The sequence below is a fragment of the Bombyx mori genome, chromosome 14, assembly GCF_030269925.1.
Source record: "Bombyx mori chromosome 14, ASM3026992v2".
Taxonomy (NCBI): Eukaryota; Metazoa; Arthropoda; class Insecta; order Lepidoptera; family Bombycidae; genus Bombyx; species Bombyx mori.
This window is the reverse complement of record NC_085120.1, coordinates 1,062,835-1,082,666: the sequence shown is the minus strand read 5'-3', so window position 1 is coordinate 1,082,666 and position 19,832 is coordinate 1,062,835. Positions and strand designations below refer to the sequence as shown.

Genomic DNA, 19,832 nt, shown 5'->3' with positions numbered 1-19,832 from the left:
TTTTTTTATTTCATAAAGATCACGAGTTACTTTACACTTTATTTATATGTACAATAGGAATTAGATTTAATACCATAGGTTTTCTAGCATGAGAAATGTTGAGATAGGAAAAATAGATGTGGCCGAAACATTAAAACCTTACTTCCTGAAAATATCACCAGCTCTTCTAGCACCGGCTACAATACCAAGCCATGTTTCCTCGCATACTTGCTGAATGTATCTCGGTTCTAAGACGAAACCTTGCATGCCCGAATTCAGACCGGGCAACTCATACGTGTAACTAAACGGAACGCCAATTGAATGAGCGTAGTCTTCCGATGCTCCTGATGCAGCATATCCGATGACCAGAACGGAATTGCCGACGACGTAACGCGGGAAGTGGCTTAACGCTTTACTGTTGATCGCGTCGGCCATCGCTATACCGACCGTGTGGAGTCCTAGAGCGTTGTTCGACAGAGACCCATCGTGGCCCCAAGGGTACAGGATCATGCTGCCGAAGCTATGCATGGTCAGGTACAGTGCGATGCGCGGCAGATGCTCGTGCAGGATGTCGCGTACAGCTCTTACTTCGACCTCGGAGAAGGCTCGGCGCCCGGCAAACGTGTCTGCGCATGCGTTGCTGCTCGTACCCACAGTATTCCAGAAGAAGTCATAGTTGCGGTTACCGTCGACCCCCGGGCAAATAGAGCCGAGAGCGGATTGATCAGTCGATCGGGTCTTGCGCCAGAAACGATTCTGCATAGAAAGAATGAGTTGCAAATTATTATATGGCGTAGTTAATTAAAAAATATCAGCGATTTTCTTGAAAAAATATCCTGTCATTTTAAGGACATACACTAATAATTTTTAGAACTGTAATGAACATGAGAGGATCCTATATGTTAATAGTCCGTCTGAGCTTAGGGGCCCTATAAGGGTGGGTATGACCATCTTACTTATTTGCGCTACTAAGCACGCTTCAGTTCGTGGAGTGGTATACTGGACTTTTTTTTTTTATTGCTTAGATGGGTGAACGAGCTCACAGCCCACCTGGTGTTAAGTAGTTACTGAAGCCCATAGACATCCACAACGTAAATGCGCCACCCACCTTGAAATATAAGTTCTAATGTCTCAAGTATAGTTACAACGGCTCCCCCACCCTTCAAACTGAAACGCATCACGGGAGAAATAGGCAGGGTGGTGGTACCCACCCGCTCGGACTCACAAGAGGTCCTACCACCAGTAATTACGCAAATTATAATTTTGCGGGTTTCATTTTTATTACACGATGTTATTCCTTCACCGTGGAAATCAATCGAGAACATTTGTTGAGTATGTATTTCATTAGAAAAATTGGTACCCGCCTGAGATACACCGGAGCATCGCTCAACACGAGTGCACCGGACGTCTTATCCATTAGGCCACGACGACTTCAAAAGAGCTTATAGGTCTATGGAAGGGCTGTGCGTTCCATTGTCTGTTGTACCTTGATCCATGGAATTTGCTCCAAGGAATACCTTCACATGATGATATCACCATCACAGTGTATATGTTCCTGTGTGTTTTGAAAAAAGCACGCAAGGATACCGCTACTAAGGGCTAAGCTAGCCAAGGACTTAGGTTTGTAGCGGTCACAAAGTTCACTAGTTTAATATAACACTTGTCTCCTTGCACGTAAACAAAACTTACGTTGGTAAATGTGAACCGATATCCATCAGGATTGACAACAGGAAACAGGATCCAATCAAACCGGTCCAAAAGGTCTGGTTCTGTCACGTCTTCCACTAGCTTGCGAATGGCCCAGGTGACTGTCGGTGGGGAAATCCATTCTCTTGCGTGGATACCGCCGTCGATGACGATGACCGGCTTCGATTTATCTTCGAAATTGGTGCTGGAAATCTTTAGGTATTTAAGATTTCGACCCTCGAAAGATTGACCGGCGTTGACCAGGGTTGCTCTGTTTGGGAATCGCCGAGCAACGTCGTCAAGGTAGGCTTCGATCTGTAAATGGGGGTAAATCATTATCGAAAAAAAAAATCGGTTTGTCTGTAAAGTCGGTTTACTGACGATAGTTGAACGTGACAACGTCATAAGAAAATACTGATGGAATGGTTTCATTTTTCAATTATCGCAATTATCGTTGCTATAAACAATTGACACCACATTCACTTTTCACTGAACTTCATACTTGACGAAAACATGTAAATGTATTATTGTATAGCAGCTGTCCACGCGGATGCATCGCTCACTCAAGTAGGAGAGAGACAGATGTCGAACGCTGCCGAACGCGGAGGCCGATTGTGCCTCTTTGTCGCTCGTTGCGCGCTCTCGCTTGCACTTCAAGACTTAAATGGAACGCCTCAGAGCGAGGTAACGCCGCATGAGTCATGATTTTTCGTGCGTGCAGCCGGCTTCATCGAATTGTAAGTCGTTATCACGTCAAAAACCTAGCGAGCTTAATTCGCTGGATCTTTCTTGAACTGTGGATATTTTCGAAGAAGCGAAGATATAACAATGATTCGCATAAAGCTGTGCTATACTGTTTTAAATTTAATTTGGTTAATTAGTGCATGTGGTTTCGAATATTCTCTCCTTACTTTTCCTATTTGAGTATTTTATGTGTTGTGAAGTGCATTCAGAAGTGCCCAAGATTAGATATTTAAAATACTGTTCTGATAAATTGATTATAGGTTCGCCTGCTTTGTATTTTATCTCGGATAACAAAGCCTTTAGATATTTAGTGGACGCCTGTGTCCCCATAAAACTGAGTAATTTCCAGGTACCTTAAAATATTCCGTTAAATCTAATATCGGACTGGTTGAACGTTTTTACGAAATACCTGCTGATTATTTTTTATACTGTGGCACTTTTGGTTCCATACAGATAATAATATAGTTTCAAGTCATGTTTTGTTTGGCTATTACCGTACTTTTCAGTAGCTAGCGTAGTAATAACAACTAGAGGTCCCGCAGTAGTCGAAATTCGACTATAATTGGAATTGTAAGTTTGTACACTATTATTATGATTGTATTTTATACTTCTATAATCACAAATTTCGCCAAGGCTATAAAAAAATATTAATATAGACAAACAATATTTAATCTACAATTTGACCACAGACATCAAGAACAAAAGTTTGACAATAAATAGTATGCATGCGTGTGTGCGTCAAATACATGGTATGTAGTGTGTGTAATGTTTTCTTTATTGATTTAATGTATATTTTATGCATTATTTAAAAAAAAAATTAGCATTGTACACTTCTTCTCTATATTCTCTATAAGTGTGGAAAATTTCATACTCCTCCGTCCGCGCAATTTTCGTAAAAAGGGATACAAAGTTTTTGCTTCACGTATTAATATATAGATATTGAGTTACAGTGGTCACTTCTAACTCACAGACAAAGCCCGCTGAGTTTCCGTCCCGTCGCGACCGTGCGTAGTTAGAATAGCCCCTTAGGCTGGGCTCACACGGCATTGTCCTGCACATATCCTCATACGGTAGATTTCAATTCATGTAAAAACAAATGTGTGAACGAGATAGAGCTATACTACGCGTCACTCCAACGTTAAAGCTCATTCGTTTTGTTTGACAAGTCCGTTGAGTATTCGTTTAAACGGCGGTGTAAGATTTTTGGAACGAAGTTCCTTATGAGACGATGCGGAGGGGTACCCTAACCGGGAAAAAACGTCCGTAACGTAAGATTTTTATTAGTAATGCACACAGTGTACGACTTAACTTTGTAATAACGTACAAATTAGTAATGGATACATTGTACAACTTAACTTTGTAAAGTAGTTCTATTTTATTTTTATCAATAAAAAAATCATAATAAAAATGTTCAAATACCAAATAATTATTTTCTTTATACCTCGAATAGAACTTAATTTTTTTTTTTATAATTAGGAACTTTGTTCCTGTCCGGTGTCACACGACACCACACATCTTTTTTTGGTTCTATGTACAATGTACGTGCCACTATTCATTCGATAAAACGTATACCGCAAATAAACGTGCAGGACAATGCTTTGTGAACCCAGTCTTAAGCCTTGTTCGGACTAGGCGAGTATTTTAGTCGAGTACCGAGTAATTTAGTAGCTAAATGTGTCTGAGCACCAAAAATTTAGTCGAGTAGGTTAGTAAATAATTTAGTCAAGTCAATCCATTTTGTTCTATTTTATCGGGCGAGTAGCGAGTAGTTTAGCTACTAAATCACTCGGTACTCGACTAAAATACTCGCTTAGTCCGAACTAGGCTTTAGCTACCAACGATTAGGTAGGAAAAAAAATTATCACTATGTTTTGGTAACCGAACTTACCGCTTCCCAGGTCTGGTAATTGTCATAGGGCAGTCTTGCTCCGTTCCTAGCTTTGGTTGCATTGTGTGCCTCTTCAATTAACATGTCGTCGTAATCAAGCTTACTGCAATAGAACATTTGTTTTGTGAAGTTTCAACGATGTACATCTATATTTATTTGCCTATATGTATGTAACCTCTATACGATTTATCTTAAAAGAGGTTAATATGTTATAATCTATATATCTCGTTCGTTAGTCTCGCTAAAACTCGAGAACGGCTGGGCCGATTTAGCAAATTTTGGTCTTGAATTATTTGTGGAAGTCCAGAAAAGGTTTGAAAGGTAGATAAATATAAAAATGCTCGGAATTAAATAAAAGTTACAATTTTGTTTTTCCTTTGATGTGTACCCCATCGGACAGATTCCTTTTGTTTGTTTTAAGTTTATTTTATACAAAAGTTTAGGTCTTTTATTTATCGATTGAGGCACTACGAAGTCTGCCGGGTCGAGTAGTATGTTATAAAGATGACATAAATGGAATTTTGAATATTGAAACATTAGAAGGAACATTAGAAATATAAAAGCAATTTGGGATTTTGAAATATAAAGAACATACAAAAGCGGTGAAGCAATAGCTTTAAATGTTGTTTCTCTATATAGAGCAACTCAATTTGTGCTATAGTTTTACTAAGCTAAATTGTATTTTGATGTAAATAAAATAATACATTATATTATGTATTATCATGGATCGTGATGCGTAGAACCTAAGATCGGGTTCAGTGGAGAGCTTTGGGGGAAGCCTATGTCCAGCAGTGGACTGCCGCAGGCTGATGATGGTGATGATGATGATGTATTATCGATGTTCGTTTTGGTAGTAACCGATTGATGGCAGTGTTTTGAAAATTATTTTTTCTCTTTCGTTTGGGCGCGGGAATGAGTGCGTATGTGTTCACTAATTATGAGATATTGGCTTTTAGTGTTAACTAGTGTTTCGTCCAGATGTCGATAATGAAGTTTCGGTGTGTCAAGTATTAAATTCACCTCGTGGATTACAAAAACTTTGTATCCCTTTTTACGAAAATTGTGCGGACGGATGAGTATGAAATTTTCCACATTTATAGAGAATATAGAGAAGAAGTGCACAATGATAATATTTTTTTAAAATAATGCATAAAATATATATTAAATCAATAAAGAAAACATTACACACACCACATACCATGTATTTGACGCACACACGCATGCATACTATTTATTGTCAAACTTTTGCTCTTGACGTCTGTGGTCAAATTGAGAATAGATTAAATATTGTTTGTCTTTATTAATATTGTTTTATAGTGTAGCCTTGGCCAAATTTGTGATTATAGTATGTGTACAAAATTACAATTCCAATTAATTATAGTCGAATTTCGACTACTGCGGGACCTCTAGTTACTATTATTATCGGAAAGGTAATCTTTTCTTAGCACTTTGGCTAGTCTGAACCACATCCACGGGCCTAAACTAAGTAATTTATTGTTTTATTATTTTCGTTTTCTATTTCTGGTTTTTAGCGTTTTCTTCGGGTTTGACGAGTTGTAAGAATAATTGAAACTATCACATAGTACTGGTTAATCAAATATAAACTATTTTTCATTGATAAAGATTGTCATGAACTAATTGATTATCGTTGGAAAAACAAAGCAGATAGTGGTACTGAAATGTTTTTATCTAAAAATATTTCGACGCTGCGTATTACTGTAATACTGGATATTGTGAATGAAGAAGTGTTTTCTTTATAGTTTCCCAATGGAAATAATCTTGAAATTTTTATACGAATACATATACAGCGTTGAGATGCATTAAAAATAGTAAAGTCCATCAGTTTTGAGTTGAAACTTCTTAAGTGATGTGAACGAGTGTTTAGATATTATTATAAAAATGTCGTTGTTTTTTCTGATTGTAGGACGTCTTGGAGTTCATTTGAGCTGGTGAGCTCAAGTGAACTCCAAGCCTATTTCTGCCGGGAAGCAGTAATGCGTTTCGGTTTGAAGGATGGGGCAGCCGTTATAATGTAAAAACTGAGACCTGAGAACTCATATCTCAAGGTAGGTGACGGCATTTACGTTGTATATGTCAATGGGTTCCGGTAACCATTTAACATCAGGAGAGCCATGAGCTCGTCCACAGACCCAACCAATAACAAAAAAGATGTGTGGTGTCGTGGGACACCGGAGAAGAACGAAGTTCCATTAAAAAAAAAAAGAATTACGAGAAAAAATCGCGAGGTGAAATATCGCTGTGCGGAAAACAAGGCCTTATTCCACGGACTTTTTCTTACGGTTTTTACTATCACAATATTTTTTTCAGTTCGGTCGCGCAGCAAAATCCCTATCTCCTCCAAGCCTGCCGTAAGGAACTTCGTTCCAAAAATGTATATTTTTTCGCTTTAATCAGAATGTACAACATACGTATACAATTAAATCACAAAAGGAATCGATTAAGCTGTAGATTAAATAACGAAAAAAAAAAAACAAACTATTAAATTATTCCACTGATTTATCAACAATGATTCATTGATATCAGCGTAATTCTAGATTTGAAACCTGCTCGTATTGTTTAATGTACTGTGATATAATATTTAATTGATTACATAGTAGTCGATATTGATGATACATACCATAATTACATTTGTTATAATTCATAACTTAGACGTTTTAGGTCTAATTATAATTAAAAAAAAACCGTTAATTCATGTTTGTAAAGAGTTTTTTTTGTGACTTTAAAATGTGATTCTTGGTGTACTCGTTTGGTGGGACTAAAATCTCTTCTTGGTTTGAACGATAGTCCTAATGTAAGCCGTAATGCATGACAATCGGTAGTTTTATTTCGCGTCTCGAAATTGATAATTGTACTCACGATGTAATATGGACCTTGGAAGTCACTAAATACCAGATACCTCAGCCCACATCCGGTTCCAAAATAAGACTCGAGAAAGAAAAAGACCCAAGGTTTCTTTTGGTCAAGAGGTCCTTTATTGGAGACAGTTTTTTTGGCTGTTCGTCGCCGGTATTGATGGATATCTCACATGTCATTGACACACTATTACAGTTCGAATGTAATAGAAACAGTCTCTTATCAATTACCTAGTTTCCTGATTAGCTTCGCTGAGCAATTGTGCTTCATATTTTATTTTTATTGCTTAGATAGGTGGACGAGCTCACAGCCCACTTAGTGTTAAGTGGTATCAACGCCCATAGACATCAACGTAAATACGCCACCCACCTTGAGATATAAGTTCTAATGTCTCAGTATAGTTGAAACCAAAATGCATTACTGCTTCACGGCAGAAACAGGCAGCGCGGTAGTACCTATCCGTGCGGACTCACAAGAGGTCCTACCACCAGTAATTAAGCAAATTATAATTTTGAGGGTTCGATTTTTATTACACGATGTTATTACTTCACCGTGGAAGTCAACCGTGAGCATTTGTTAAGTACGCATTTCACTGGAAAAATTGGTACCCGCCTGCGGGATTCGAACACTGTTGCATCGCTAGATATGAATGCACTGTACGTCCCGTCCTTTAGGCCACGAAGACTTTAAGATACAGACCGCGTATGTGATACAGCGGCATCGGAGATGACTAACCTTTTGATGTCATCAGCATGGATCCTGTAGGCAATACCCTGGCCATCCATTAGACTCGTGAAAGCTTCGAGCTGATCAGGCTGCACGAGGACCAACCCTTCACGCTGCGTGGTCGCATGACCGAGCACATCCAAGTCCAGTTGCTGTATCAGCGAACCGAAAGTCTTGAGTTGGACATCGTTTGATGGTCTCACGTGGAAAGTTTTCCACCTGAAATGTTTATGATTCAATAAATTAAGTAATTCAAGTTTGGTGCTATGAATATTCAAGTTTCCCGTATTGAAAGTAAACATGAGGTCGCAGGATGATTGAATACAAGTCCCTTAAAACATATCGTTACGAAGTTTTTTTATTTTTTTTGATGGTGAGTGGTTACCGTCGCCCATGGGCGTCAGCAATGTCAGGGGCATAGCCAATACTGTCTAATACTCTCCACAAGCCTCGTTTGAAGAAGGACATGTCATAGCGCTTGTGGCCAAGTTTGGAGGATGTCGGCCAATGTTGTGAGAAGCAGGGTGACAATCTTGAAAAACTACTCATCACAGCAAAGTGGAAGGAAAGAGGCAAAGGGGGCTTAGTCCTATGCGCTGGCCCAATCAAATTAGGATGACATTGGCCTCCAACATAATCCAATGCGCAGTGGATAGGAATGAATGGAGGGACATAGTCCGAACAAAAGTTCTTCGTAAAGGTCACGACCCTCAGCACTGAGGAGCAAGGAAGAGGATGTTTAATAGGGCACGTTTGTAGGCTAATGTTGAACAAAATCTAAGCCACATACGCAATGTCACGTCATCCCTTCCATTTAATTATTTGTTAATTGTCACATACGTTAAGTAGAATATTCGGTTAACCAATTGTCAGAATATACTTAAGAATTTATTTTCTTTGGTATCCCAAAAACCTAGTCCATTAAGTAATCATCAGCTCAGGAGATCTTATAGGTCCTATATATCTATACTAATTCTGATCTTCTTGATTTTCGCCTTTATCAACGGTATCTTCATCGTATGTGTGAAATACGCACTGTCTTGTGCACCAATTGAGAGTATTGTGCTAAGTAGGCTTCTGGATTGAAGTAGTTGTGGATTCCAACTTGAAAAATTGCATGAGTATATTCGCAGCTCCAATGAGACTTTGGCTTAATATGTATCACAAGTTTTTACATTTAATTACTAATAAAAATAAAACTGTTAATTTTCCATATAATTTAAATAATTTTCTAAGTAACCAAATATTACTTACCCAATATAATGTTCATGTTTGGCGAACACAAACGTAATGAGACCCAACAGAATCCAAGCCCTCATCTTGCTACAAGAATGTGCCAATGGGAATTATCTTACTTTTTATAACCATATTTTGAAGATAAGGGTGCCGATAAAACGATAACTGTTATCGCAAGACTCATAGTTTATCGGTTTGAATAGTGATTTGCTAAATGTTTAACCGGCCCCAGAGTATGTTGTAAAAATATTAAAGGTTAGAAGAACATCAGTCTTGTTTAAAAGTTGAGTATATTCTCTTCTCTTGTACTACTGGGCGCTATTTCTGGGATTTCTATTCGACTATCCGCTATCAGGTTACTAAATCCTGGAAACTCTTATCAAAATAGATACGTTCAATGTCGATGTTTATAACTTGAGTGTAAAATAAGTTTAGTGCTACATTGTAGAACATTATGACTAGTGGTCCCATAGTAGTCGAAATTCGACTATAATTAATTACATTTATAAGTTTGACCATTATTATGGTTCTATTGTCAAAGGCTATTTATTATATTTCTATAATCAAAGATTTCGCCAAGACTCCACTATAGACAAATAATATTAAAGATAAATAATATTAACCTATTCTCAATTTGACCACAAACTTGAAGGAATGACAAAAGTTTCACAATAAATAAAGAATATTCAAATGTGTGTGTGTGTGTGTCAAACACATGGTAGTATGTATAACGTTTTTATTTATTGATTTAAAGTATTTTTATGCATAATTAAAAAAAATTAACATTCTGCATTCTGTATATTCTCTATATGTGTGGGAAATTTCATACTCCTCCGTCCGCGCAATTTTCGTAAAAAGGGGTATGAAGTTTTTGCTTCACGTATTAATATATAGATATAACCATTTAGTTTCACGTTTCGTTTGCCGGGTAGCCGTCAGAGGACCGTGGTATCTGAGGAACGCGAATCTTCATGACGATCTACAATTAGAATTGATACGGAAGTATCCGACGACAGCGTCAGAGTGGTGGCGATAACCCTCTTATCATGTCCGCCACTAATTACATAACCGACCTAGACAACGGGCAACGCGAAGCCATCATTTTATCAGATCCTCCCAATCTACTCCGGTGCTTTTAGGGTCTTCAAATATTAGTCACTATTCTCATTGAGCTCTTCAAATATGACGAATACAATACACTTGATCGGATAGGATACAGCCTAAGGGTTTGAAAACTATGCTCGACTTCTGCGAGTGCACCATCTCGCAGAAGGAGGCGGCGGGGCGAGTGAGGCAAAGCTCTCCTTACTATGCAGAAACCCGCCGCCGTCGAACAGGGGGTCGGGACCGGGGTCCCGTCCGTAACCCGGCCCCCTAAGAGCTTCGGGCTCCACCCGCTTTGTGCGGGGAGGAACCTAGGTGTAGGGCGGCGTGGTAGGTCGCGTTCCTCCGACCGCTCCGGGGGAAGGTGTAGCGCGGCACTATCAATCGGGCTCTTGGCCCGTCGACCGAGGGAACCGGCGGTCGTGTTGCTGGCGGCCGCCGGTCCGGCGTCTGGGGGACGGCGGGATGGATGTAATGTGCTCTGCGTAAACCCTGTCCCGCCGTCTCAATAGCTCCGACTGGGTTTCCGCCCGGTCCGGGGTAGAGCGCCGGCTGTGAGCGGCAGGAGTTTTTAGTGAGGTTCGACTCCCACCTGCCGTGCGGGTGGGGATCCGGCGATTTTCTCCTGTGGTAAAAAAAAAGGGTTTGAAAAGGATGTTCGTGACGGCTAACCTGGTGTTGAAAATTTCAACAATTGGTGGTCAGTGGATATTGAAATCCTCAGCCAAAAAAAGGGGATAAAAGAAAGTGGAATCTTCTACTTCGAGCTCTCTTGAAACAGATTGCTACGTGACAATAAAAAAAAGAAAAAAAAAACATTTTATGAACTAATCGTTGATATGAATTAAAAAAAAATTGCCTTTTTAGGTAGACGAGCATACAGCCCACTTGATTGTGTGTGGTTACCGTCGCCCATGGTTACGTCAGCAATGCCAGGAGCACAGCGAAGCCGCTGCCTACCGTTAAGCACTCTCCATAAGCCTCGTTTGAAGAAGAACATGTCATAGCGCTCGGGCAAACACCATGGAGGGGAGCTCATTCCAAAGCCGGACGGTACGTTGCAAAAAAGATCTCTGGAAACGCACTGTGGATGAACGCAGTGGCTCCAGGTAGTACGGATGAACTCTACTCCGGTGGCGGGCAGTGTGGTGGTAAAAACGAGATGATGGGATCATCTCAAACAATTCCTCAGATTACTCCCCATGGAACAGATGGAAGAAAGATTTTACGAAATAAAAAAGCAACCTAATTAATTGTACAGCTTTTATTAAGCTCTAAATAAAATTTCGGATTTTCTGGCACCGGCTACAATGCCTTCCCAAGTTTCAGTAGCCACTTGTTTAATATAAATTGGATCCAAGAAGAATCCTCTACCGCCTCCTGGAAGCTCGTAGGTATATGACAGCGGCACCCCAACTGAATGGGCGTAGTCTTCAGAAGCTCCGGATGCTGCGTACCTCAAAACGAGAGCTGCGTTTCCAACGACATATCTTGGGAAGTAGCTTAAAGCCTTAGTGTGGATTGCATTTGCCATTTCAATACCAACGGTGTGAAGACCAAGAGCGTTGTGGGATAAAGAGCCATCGTGTCCCCATGGGTACAAGATCATGCTGCCATGGCTGTGAATAGTAAGGTATAGACTGATTCGGGACAAGTGCTCATCCAAGATATCACGGACTATTCTAGTTTCAATCTCGGAGAAGGCCTTTGGTCCGCCGTAGTTCTCAGCGCAAGGGTTAGTACTCGTACCAACAGTGTTCCAATGGAAATCATAGTTTCGATTGCCGTCTACTCCCGGACACCTTTCTGTGTTGGGGGAAACGATTGATCTGGTCTTGCGCCAGAAACGTTGCTAAAAAACAAAGATATTTTGTAGAAAAATTTAAAAAGCATTTTATAATTACGCAGATTCGTTAAGAACTTTGATATATAATTACCGTATTCAAAGAGAACGTGTATCCGTCGGGATTGGCAACAGGGAAAATGATCCAATCGAAATTATTCAACAGATCAGGCTCAGTCACGTCTTCAACTAGCTTGTGGATGGCCCAAGTAGCTACAGGGATCGTAGCCCATTCTCTGGCGTGGATGGCTGCGTCTATTACAATAACAGGTTTGCTCGCATCTTCGAAGTTTGTTGTGGAAATTTTCAGGTACTTGAGGTTCCGCCCTTCGAAAGTCCTTCCTGCATTAACCAATTTCACTAAATCGGGATAGCGGTGAGCAATGCCGTCTATGTACTCTTCAATCTGTAAGATGTTTTAGGAAGAAATTCTGGAGAAAATCAAACTGTCGTCGTGAATATAACATTAATTGCAAACACATTATTTCAATTATACTTTCACGTAAATTCATCGAGTCCACCTTAATAATTAAAGAACCTTGAAGATAAATACTTTTACGGGAATAATAGTTTTACCAATCTTGCTAAACTAACCAAACAAATGGTTATGATGAAGCGAAAAGTGAGAGCGTTAGAATAATGCTCTTAGCCAGAAGATAAAATAGTGGTATATAAATTACAATAATGTAAAATTGTGGCGACCATAATTAATGTGGAATGACTAATGGGTTTTTAACTTTGACATGAATCTTCAAGGATTCATCATCAATCTGACAAGGATCTTTTCAATATTCAAATTATTTTTTGGAAGATTCTACTCAAAAATTTATGATTCTGCCACACTGTCTTACCACTGGCCAATCATGGTAGCTGGTGTATGACAATCTCTCTGTACTTCTCGTTTGGTTCCTTCTCAATTCCAAGATGGCGTCCTCGTAGTCAAGTTGCCTGTAAGATTATTAAGAAAGACGATGAATATGATATGATGGTATTTAAAACCTGACCTGAACTTCACGTTTCCTTTCTTTTGCTATAGACTCATCTGTAGTTAGCCGATAACAGAACTGTTAGAAATCACCAAGTGAACCTCTGTTTAAAACCCAAATATATAATAATATACCTTTCTCGCTTTTTACTGGCGGTAGGACCTCTTGTGAGTCCGCACGGGTTGGTACCACTACATCGTCTGTTTCTGCCGTGAAGCAGTAATGCGTTTCGGTTTGAAGGGTGTGGTGGCCGTTGTAACTATACTGAGACCTTAGAACTTATATCTCGAGGTGGGTGGCGCATTTACGTTGTAGGTGTCTATGCGCTCCAGTAACCCTTTAACACCAAGTGGGCTGTGAGCTCGTCCACCCATCTAAGCAATAAAAAAAAGAACCCCTTCGAAAAAAAGATATGCTGGTGCTTATCTTATCGTAGAATTTAAGAGCTGGGCGAACGATTGCTCGAGATTTCCGGTTTGAAAGGTGGGGGTTAGTAATTTTACTATAAAACTGAGACTCAGAACTCTAATCTCAAGTTAGATGGCATTATATAAGTTGTTGATGACTATTCACTTTGCACTTTACACCAGGTGAGTCGTGGAAGCGATCACAGATCTTTCAAACAAATGAAATAGGTTGTTTTTTTTTATTGCTTAGATGGGTAGACGAGCTCACAGCCCACCTGGTGTTAAGTGGTTACTGGAGCCCATAGACATCCACAGCGTAAATGCGCCACCCACCTTGAGATATAAGTTCTAAGGTCTCAAGTATAGTTACAACGGCTGCCCCACCCTTCAAAACGAAACGCATTACTGCTTCACGGCAGAAATAGGCAGGGTGGTGGTACCCACCCACGCGGACTCACAAGAGGTCCTACCACCAGTAAAAAACGTTTAGTTTATGAGAACGTATAATTTAATATCTCGGCTTCTAAAGGTTTGTTCCGATCCCTTAGATATAAAGACTCACAAGATTTAAATGTAACTTACGCTTTCACATCGTCAAAATGAATTCTGTACTTGATGCCGTATTTATCGAGAGCATCCAAGAAGCTCTCCTGGTACTCCGGCTTAACCAGAACCAGTCCGTCCCTTCCGAATATCGGCCGGGTCAAAACATCAATTTGATACTCATTCTCCAAGGAAGCGAGTGCTTGGAACTCATTCTCGTGTGAAGGTGATATGTAGTACGATTTATATCTGGAAAGGATCAAAAAATGATTCATTCGTTACAGTAAGTAAGGATTTTTAGGAAGGATATAGATAATGATAGATTGAAAGATGATAGATATAGAGAAAGATATGTAACTATACTGAGACCTTAGAACTTATATCTCAAGGTGGGTGGCGCATTTGCGCTGTAAATGTCTATGGGCTCCAGTAACGACTTAACACCAGGTCGGCTGTGAGCTCGTCCACCCATATAAGCAATAAATAAAAAAAACGCTTTTGGAGAGGCTCTAATGAGAAATCAATTAGAATTTAGTGTTTCCTTTGGGTTTCATATGTTCTAAAGGTTATTATAAATGCTTTTGCAGTTTAGTCTAAGGTTTCACGGTTACGAGTCGCGACCAAGGTGCCCTTAATCAGTACGCCCTAGTCGTCGTGACCAGGAAAATTTAAAGTGTTCGAAATGTGGGAGATAGTGTTGTGACGCTTAATTAAGCTGTAATAAGCCTACGTAGGATTTTCGGGTTTGTCGGTCCAGTTGGGAGAAAGAAGGGTGACAATCTCGAACGACTACTTATCACCGGCAAAGTGGAAGGAAAGAGGACAAGAGTGCGTAGACCCATGCGTTGGTCCGATCAAATTAAGACGACATTGGACTCCAGCATCAAAGTCGCTATCCACTGCGCAGAGGACTGGAAAGAATGGAGGGACATAGTCCGAACAAAAATGCTCCGTACTGGTCCCGACCCTCAGCACTGAGGAACATGACAAACGGAGGAGGAGTTTTCGCTATTTAATTTTTACTTTAAAATACTATCATATATCATGTGAAATCTACGACGCAGCGGAGTCAAAATTACTAATGGTAGGACCTCTTGTGAGTCCGCGCGGGTAGGCACCACCACCCAGCCTATTTCCGCCGTGAAGCAGTAATGCGTTTCGATTTGAAGGGCGGGGCAGCCGTTGTAACTATACTTGAGACCTTAGAACTTATATCTCGAGGTGGGTGGCGCATTTACGTCGTAGATGTCTGTGGGCTCCTGGAACCACTTAACACCAGGTGGGCTGTGAGCTCATCCACCCATCTAAGCAATAAAAAATATTTATATGACGTAATTGTCGTTGAATACATGAATGGCTTATATTCTCAAACTAATAATACCATTTGTCATGAGTGTACACATGTAAATTCGTGTTACGTACACGGATGTAGTTGATAACACACAGTACGTTCGATTTTAAGGACTTATTTGTTGATCGTTGGCACTTTAGGTATCTTACGAGTACGTTGAAATTAGATTTCGATCGAAATGTGATAATTTTATTCATAATCTTGTTTGATTAACAACATCAGCAATCAATTATGTTTCTGAAAGTGATTAATTCAATATAAATGTTTACATTTAATACGGTACTTAAAAAAAAATACGTTTCTGTTTGTTTGTTAAGCAGATAACGCAGATTGAAGTCGTCGTGGCCTAACGGATAAGACGTCCGGTGCATTCGTGTTGAGCGATGCACCGGTGTTCGAATCTCAGGCGGGTACCAATTTTTTAAATGAAATACGTACTCAACAAATGTTCACGATTGATTTCCACGGTGAAGGAATAACATCGTGTAATAAAAATCAAACCCGCAAAAATTATAATTTGCGTATTCACTGGTGGTAGGACCTCTTGTGAGACCGCTCGGGTAGGTAACACCACCCTGCCTATTTCTGCCGTGAAGCAGTATGCGTTTCGGTTTGAAGGGTGGGGCAGCCGTTGTAAGAATCCTTTTTTTTATTAATTGCTTAGTTGGGTGGACGAGCTCACAGCCGACCTGGTGTTAAGTGGTTCCTGGAGCCCACAGACGTCTACGACGTAAATGCGCCACCCACCTTGAGATATAAGGTCTAAGGTCTCAAGTATAGTTACAACGGCTGTCCCACCCTTCAAACCGAAACGCATTAATGCTTCACGGCAGAAATAGGCAGGGTGCTGGTACCTACTCGCGCGGACTCACAACAGGTCCTACCACCAGCAATAAATGTTATCAACTTGGGTTCAGTCGAATTTAGTACACAGTTCGCGCTGAAATTTAAAACAGCAACTGCCCGATTCCGTGTTATTGCACTGATGCGGTCTGTCATAAGCTATATAGCGGCTTTACAATAGCGATTAAACGTTAATTTTAATACTAAATGAAGATACGTAGGACGATTTGTGAAATTTATTTAATACTAGCTGACTCGTCAGACTTCGTAGTGCCACAATCGATAAATAAAAGACAAAAGGAATCCGTTCGACGCGGGACACATCAAAGGGAAAACAAAATTGTTTATTTTTATTTAATTCCGAGCATTTTCATATTTATCTACCTTTTAAACCTTTTCTGGACTTCCACAAATAATTCAAGACCAAAATTAGCCAAATAGGTCCAGCCGTTCTCGAGTTTTAGCGAGACTAACGAACAGCAATTCATTTTTATATATATAGATAGATAACACTATCGTGAATACCAAGAATATAATAATAAATACATATGGAATAGCAAAACACTTTTTTTTGTTTCATGTGAAGTTTTGTATCAATCAACACCACGATCAACAAAGAATTTCATAAAACTCATAATGGAAGGATTAGTACATAGTTAATGGGATAATTAAATTATTTAAAATATTTTTGATTTACCCCCTTATCTGCCCATTTCATATCTTATCTGATAAAGGTGCTGACCGGGCATGGTTGTACCTTCACCTTTACGAAGTCGTCGTGGCCTAAAGGATAAGACGTCCGGTGCATTCGTGTTGAGCGATGCACCGGTGTTCGAATCCCAGGCGAGTACCAATTTTTCTAATGAAATACGTACTCAAGGCTCCACTAACCACTTAACATCAGGTGGGCTGTGAGCTCGTCCACCCATCTAAACAATTAAAAAAAAAGAATAGAAGCTGAGCCAACGACGAGGTGTCACCATTACGGATACGACTTAGACATTGAGGAGCATACGCTCGCTGTCTGCCCCACTTGGGAGGAGCAGCGCCGTGTCCTGATCGCAAAGGTAGGACCGGACTTGTCGCTGCCTGGCGTCGTGGCGTCGATGCTTGGCGGCGACGAGTCCTCGAAGGCTATGCTCGACTTCTGCGAGTGCACTATCTCGCGGAAGGAGGCGGCGGGGCGAGTGAGGCAAAGCTCTCTTCGCTACCAGGGTCGGGACCGGGGTCCCATTCGTGATCTGGCCCCTTAAAGCTTCGGGTTCTACCCCTTTGTGCGGGAAGGGATCAGGCGTGGGGCAGTGTGCGCGGCACGCTCGCCCGTGTTAGGAAGCCGAGTGATGGTAGGCTGTGTTCCCCCGAACGTTCCGGGGGGAGCTGTAGCGCGTTGCCATCAAGGCAGTCTCCCGACCCGCAGACCGAGGAAACTGGTGACCGTGTCGCTGGCGGCCGCCGGTCCGGTGTTTGGGGGACGGCGTAATGGATGTAATATGCTGTTCGTCAACCCTGTCCCGTCGTATTAATGGCGACGACTGGGTTCCGGCCCGATCCGGGGTGGGGTTCTGGCTGTGAGCGGTAGGAGTTTTTGGTGAGGTTCAACTCCCACATACCGGATCACCGGATCGGATAGTTAAATATTATGACTTGATACCGGTGGCTCGGCGTCTTGTGTGCCCGCACGGGTAGGTACCATCACCCTAATCATTCGACCGTGAAGCAGTAATAATGCGTTGCGACTTGAATGGTTGGGCACTGTTGTACTGTAAAAACTGAGACCTTAGAACTAGTGGTAGGACCTCTCGTGAGTCCGCATGGGTGGTTACTATCGCCCTGCCTATTTTTTGCCGTGAAGCAGTAATGCGTTTCGGTTTGAAGGGTGGGGCAGCCGTTGTAACCATACTGAGACCTTAGAACTTATATCTCAAGGTGGGTGGCGGCTTTTACGTTGTAGATATCTATGGGCTCCGGTAAATACTTAACACGAGGTGGGCTGTGAGCTCGTCTAGCCGTTTTAATCATGTGAAAGAATGCCCACGGCAAGTGATATGTCTTTATGATTCTATTTGAAGTCACCACTCACTCAAATCATTTACTTATTTTTTAAGGCAAACATCACTATACTAATCATGATGATGAAAGAACAATTGTTTTGTTATCAAGTTAATTGGGATGAATAAATTACACATGAATACTACTTTTATTTTAGTATAAATTATGAAAAAAAATATTTCGGATATTTGACTTTACTGGTGGTAGGACCTCTTGTGAGACCGCGCGGGTAGGTACCACCGCCCCGCCTATTTCTGCCGTGAAGCAGCAGCGTTTCGGATTGAAGGGTGGGGCAGCCGTTGTAACTATTAATTGAGACCTTAGAACTTATATCTCAAGGTGGGTGGCGCATTTATTTTGTAGATGTCTATGGGCTCCAGTAACCACTTAACACCAGGTGGGCTGTGAGCTCGTCCACCCATCCAAGCAATAAAAAAAAAAAATGAGATTTTCTGGCGTGACTGATCAGCTAAAGGTGAGCGTCGTAAGGGAAATGAGAAACGACGGTAAATAGCTTTGTGAGATGAGGAACTAGGTTGTTATTACTACCATATGTGTGACCTTACAATGCGCTTTTCTACCAAAAAAAGAATGCTGAAGCTGCTGGGATTTCTCAGAAACGACTTCCAAGCTTATGAAAACTTCGAATGCGTTGGCAATACAAAGAAATCAATAGCAATAAAATGTATTTGACTCATGATTATAAGAATAATGACGTAGGGACATATTTTAATTGGTTCTAAATTTATATTGGAAAACATAAACAAAATACTAGTCTTTTCTTGAAATTCTTACCATAAAGTACTATTAGTACTGTATAAGAAAATACTAGATGATGACCGAGCTTTGCTCGTTTTTTTTTTTTTATAACGTCATCTTGTTGTGTCTTTAAAGCGGTTAGTTGCCCTCAACTAAGAAAAATAGTATTATTGTTCGCCAATAGATGCCGGGAAGAGTTGATTAATGAAAACACGAATAAAACAACATTTTCTGAAAATAAATCGTAGCTAGATCGATTTATCGTCCCCGAAATCCCCTGTATACTAAATTTTATGAAAATCGTTGGAGCCGTTTCCGAGATTATATACATTAATATACAAGAATTGCTCGTTTAAAGATATAAGATAAATAAAATATTTACAATTATAGTTTTAGAATATATACTAAGTTAGCTGTTTGTTGTCTTTTGTGAGTATAAGTAAAAACAAATTTAAACTCACCCAATATACATCTCGTGTTTTGCATACGCAAAAGCGAAAACACAAAGCAGAATAAGTGAATTCATGGTATTATGTTAATTGTTTTTGAAACGAAAAATAATTTACATGTATTTTTATATAACCCGATATTGGTAAGTATTGATAAAATGCTATTGATAAAAATCTCTAGTGAAAAATACAAGATTTCTTAGCTTAATTCCATAATTATTTTGATTAATAGGTAATTTTATGTTTTTTTTTAATGTCTTTGTAGGCAGACGAGTACGGCCCACCTGATGGCAAGTGGTCACCGTCGCTCATGGACGTCAGCAATGCCAGGGGCAAAGATAAGCCGCTGTCTACTATTAAGTACT

General features: G+C 40.3%; 2 protein-coding genes across 2 annotated transcripts; both read right to left on the bottom strand.

Annotated features, from left to right (window-relative positions):
• Positions 1-9,216, bottom strand: LOC101745363 (carboxypeptidase B-like). The gene is given in 5 exon segments (NM_001309621.1): positions 1-735; positions 1,669-1,980; positions 4,298-4,400; positions 7,907-8,116; positions 9,152-9,216. Coding segments are annotated over 5 exon segments (1,287 nt in total). The 3' UTR covers positions 1-138.
• A 2,270-nt stretch (positions 9,217-11,486) lies between these two features.
• On the bottom strand, positions 11,487-19,598 carry LOC101745215 (carboxypeptidase B). The gene is made up of 5 exons (XM_038015388.2): positions 19,480-19,598; positions 14,056-14,265; positions 12,932-13,028; positions 12,175-12,486; positions 11,487-12,089 (listed from the first exon to the last, which is right to left on the bottom strand). The coding sequence occupies exons 1-5, from the start codon at positions 19,542-19,544 to the stop codon at positions 11,505-11,507; spliced, it is 1,269 nt and encodes a 422-aa protein (XP_037871316.1). The 5' UTR covers positions 19,545-19,598; the 3' UTR covers positions 11,487-11,504.
• Between the last annotated feature and the right edge of the window lie 234 nt (positions 19,599-19,832).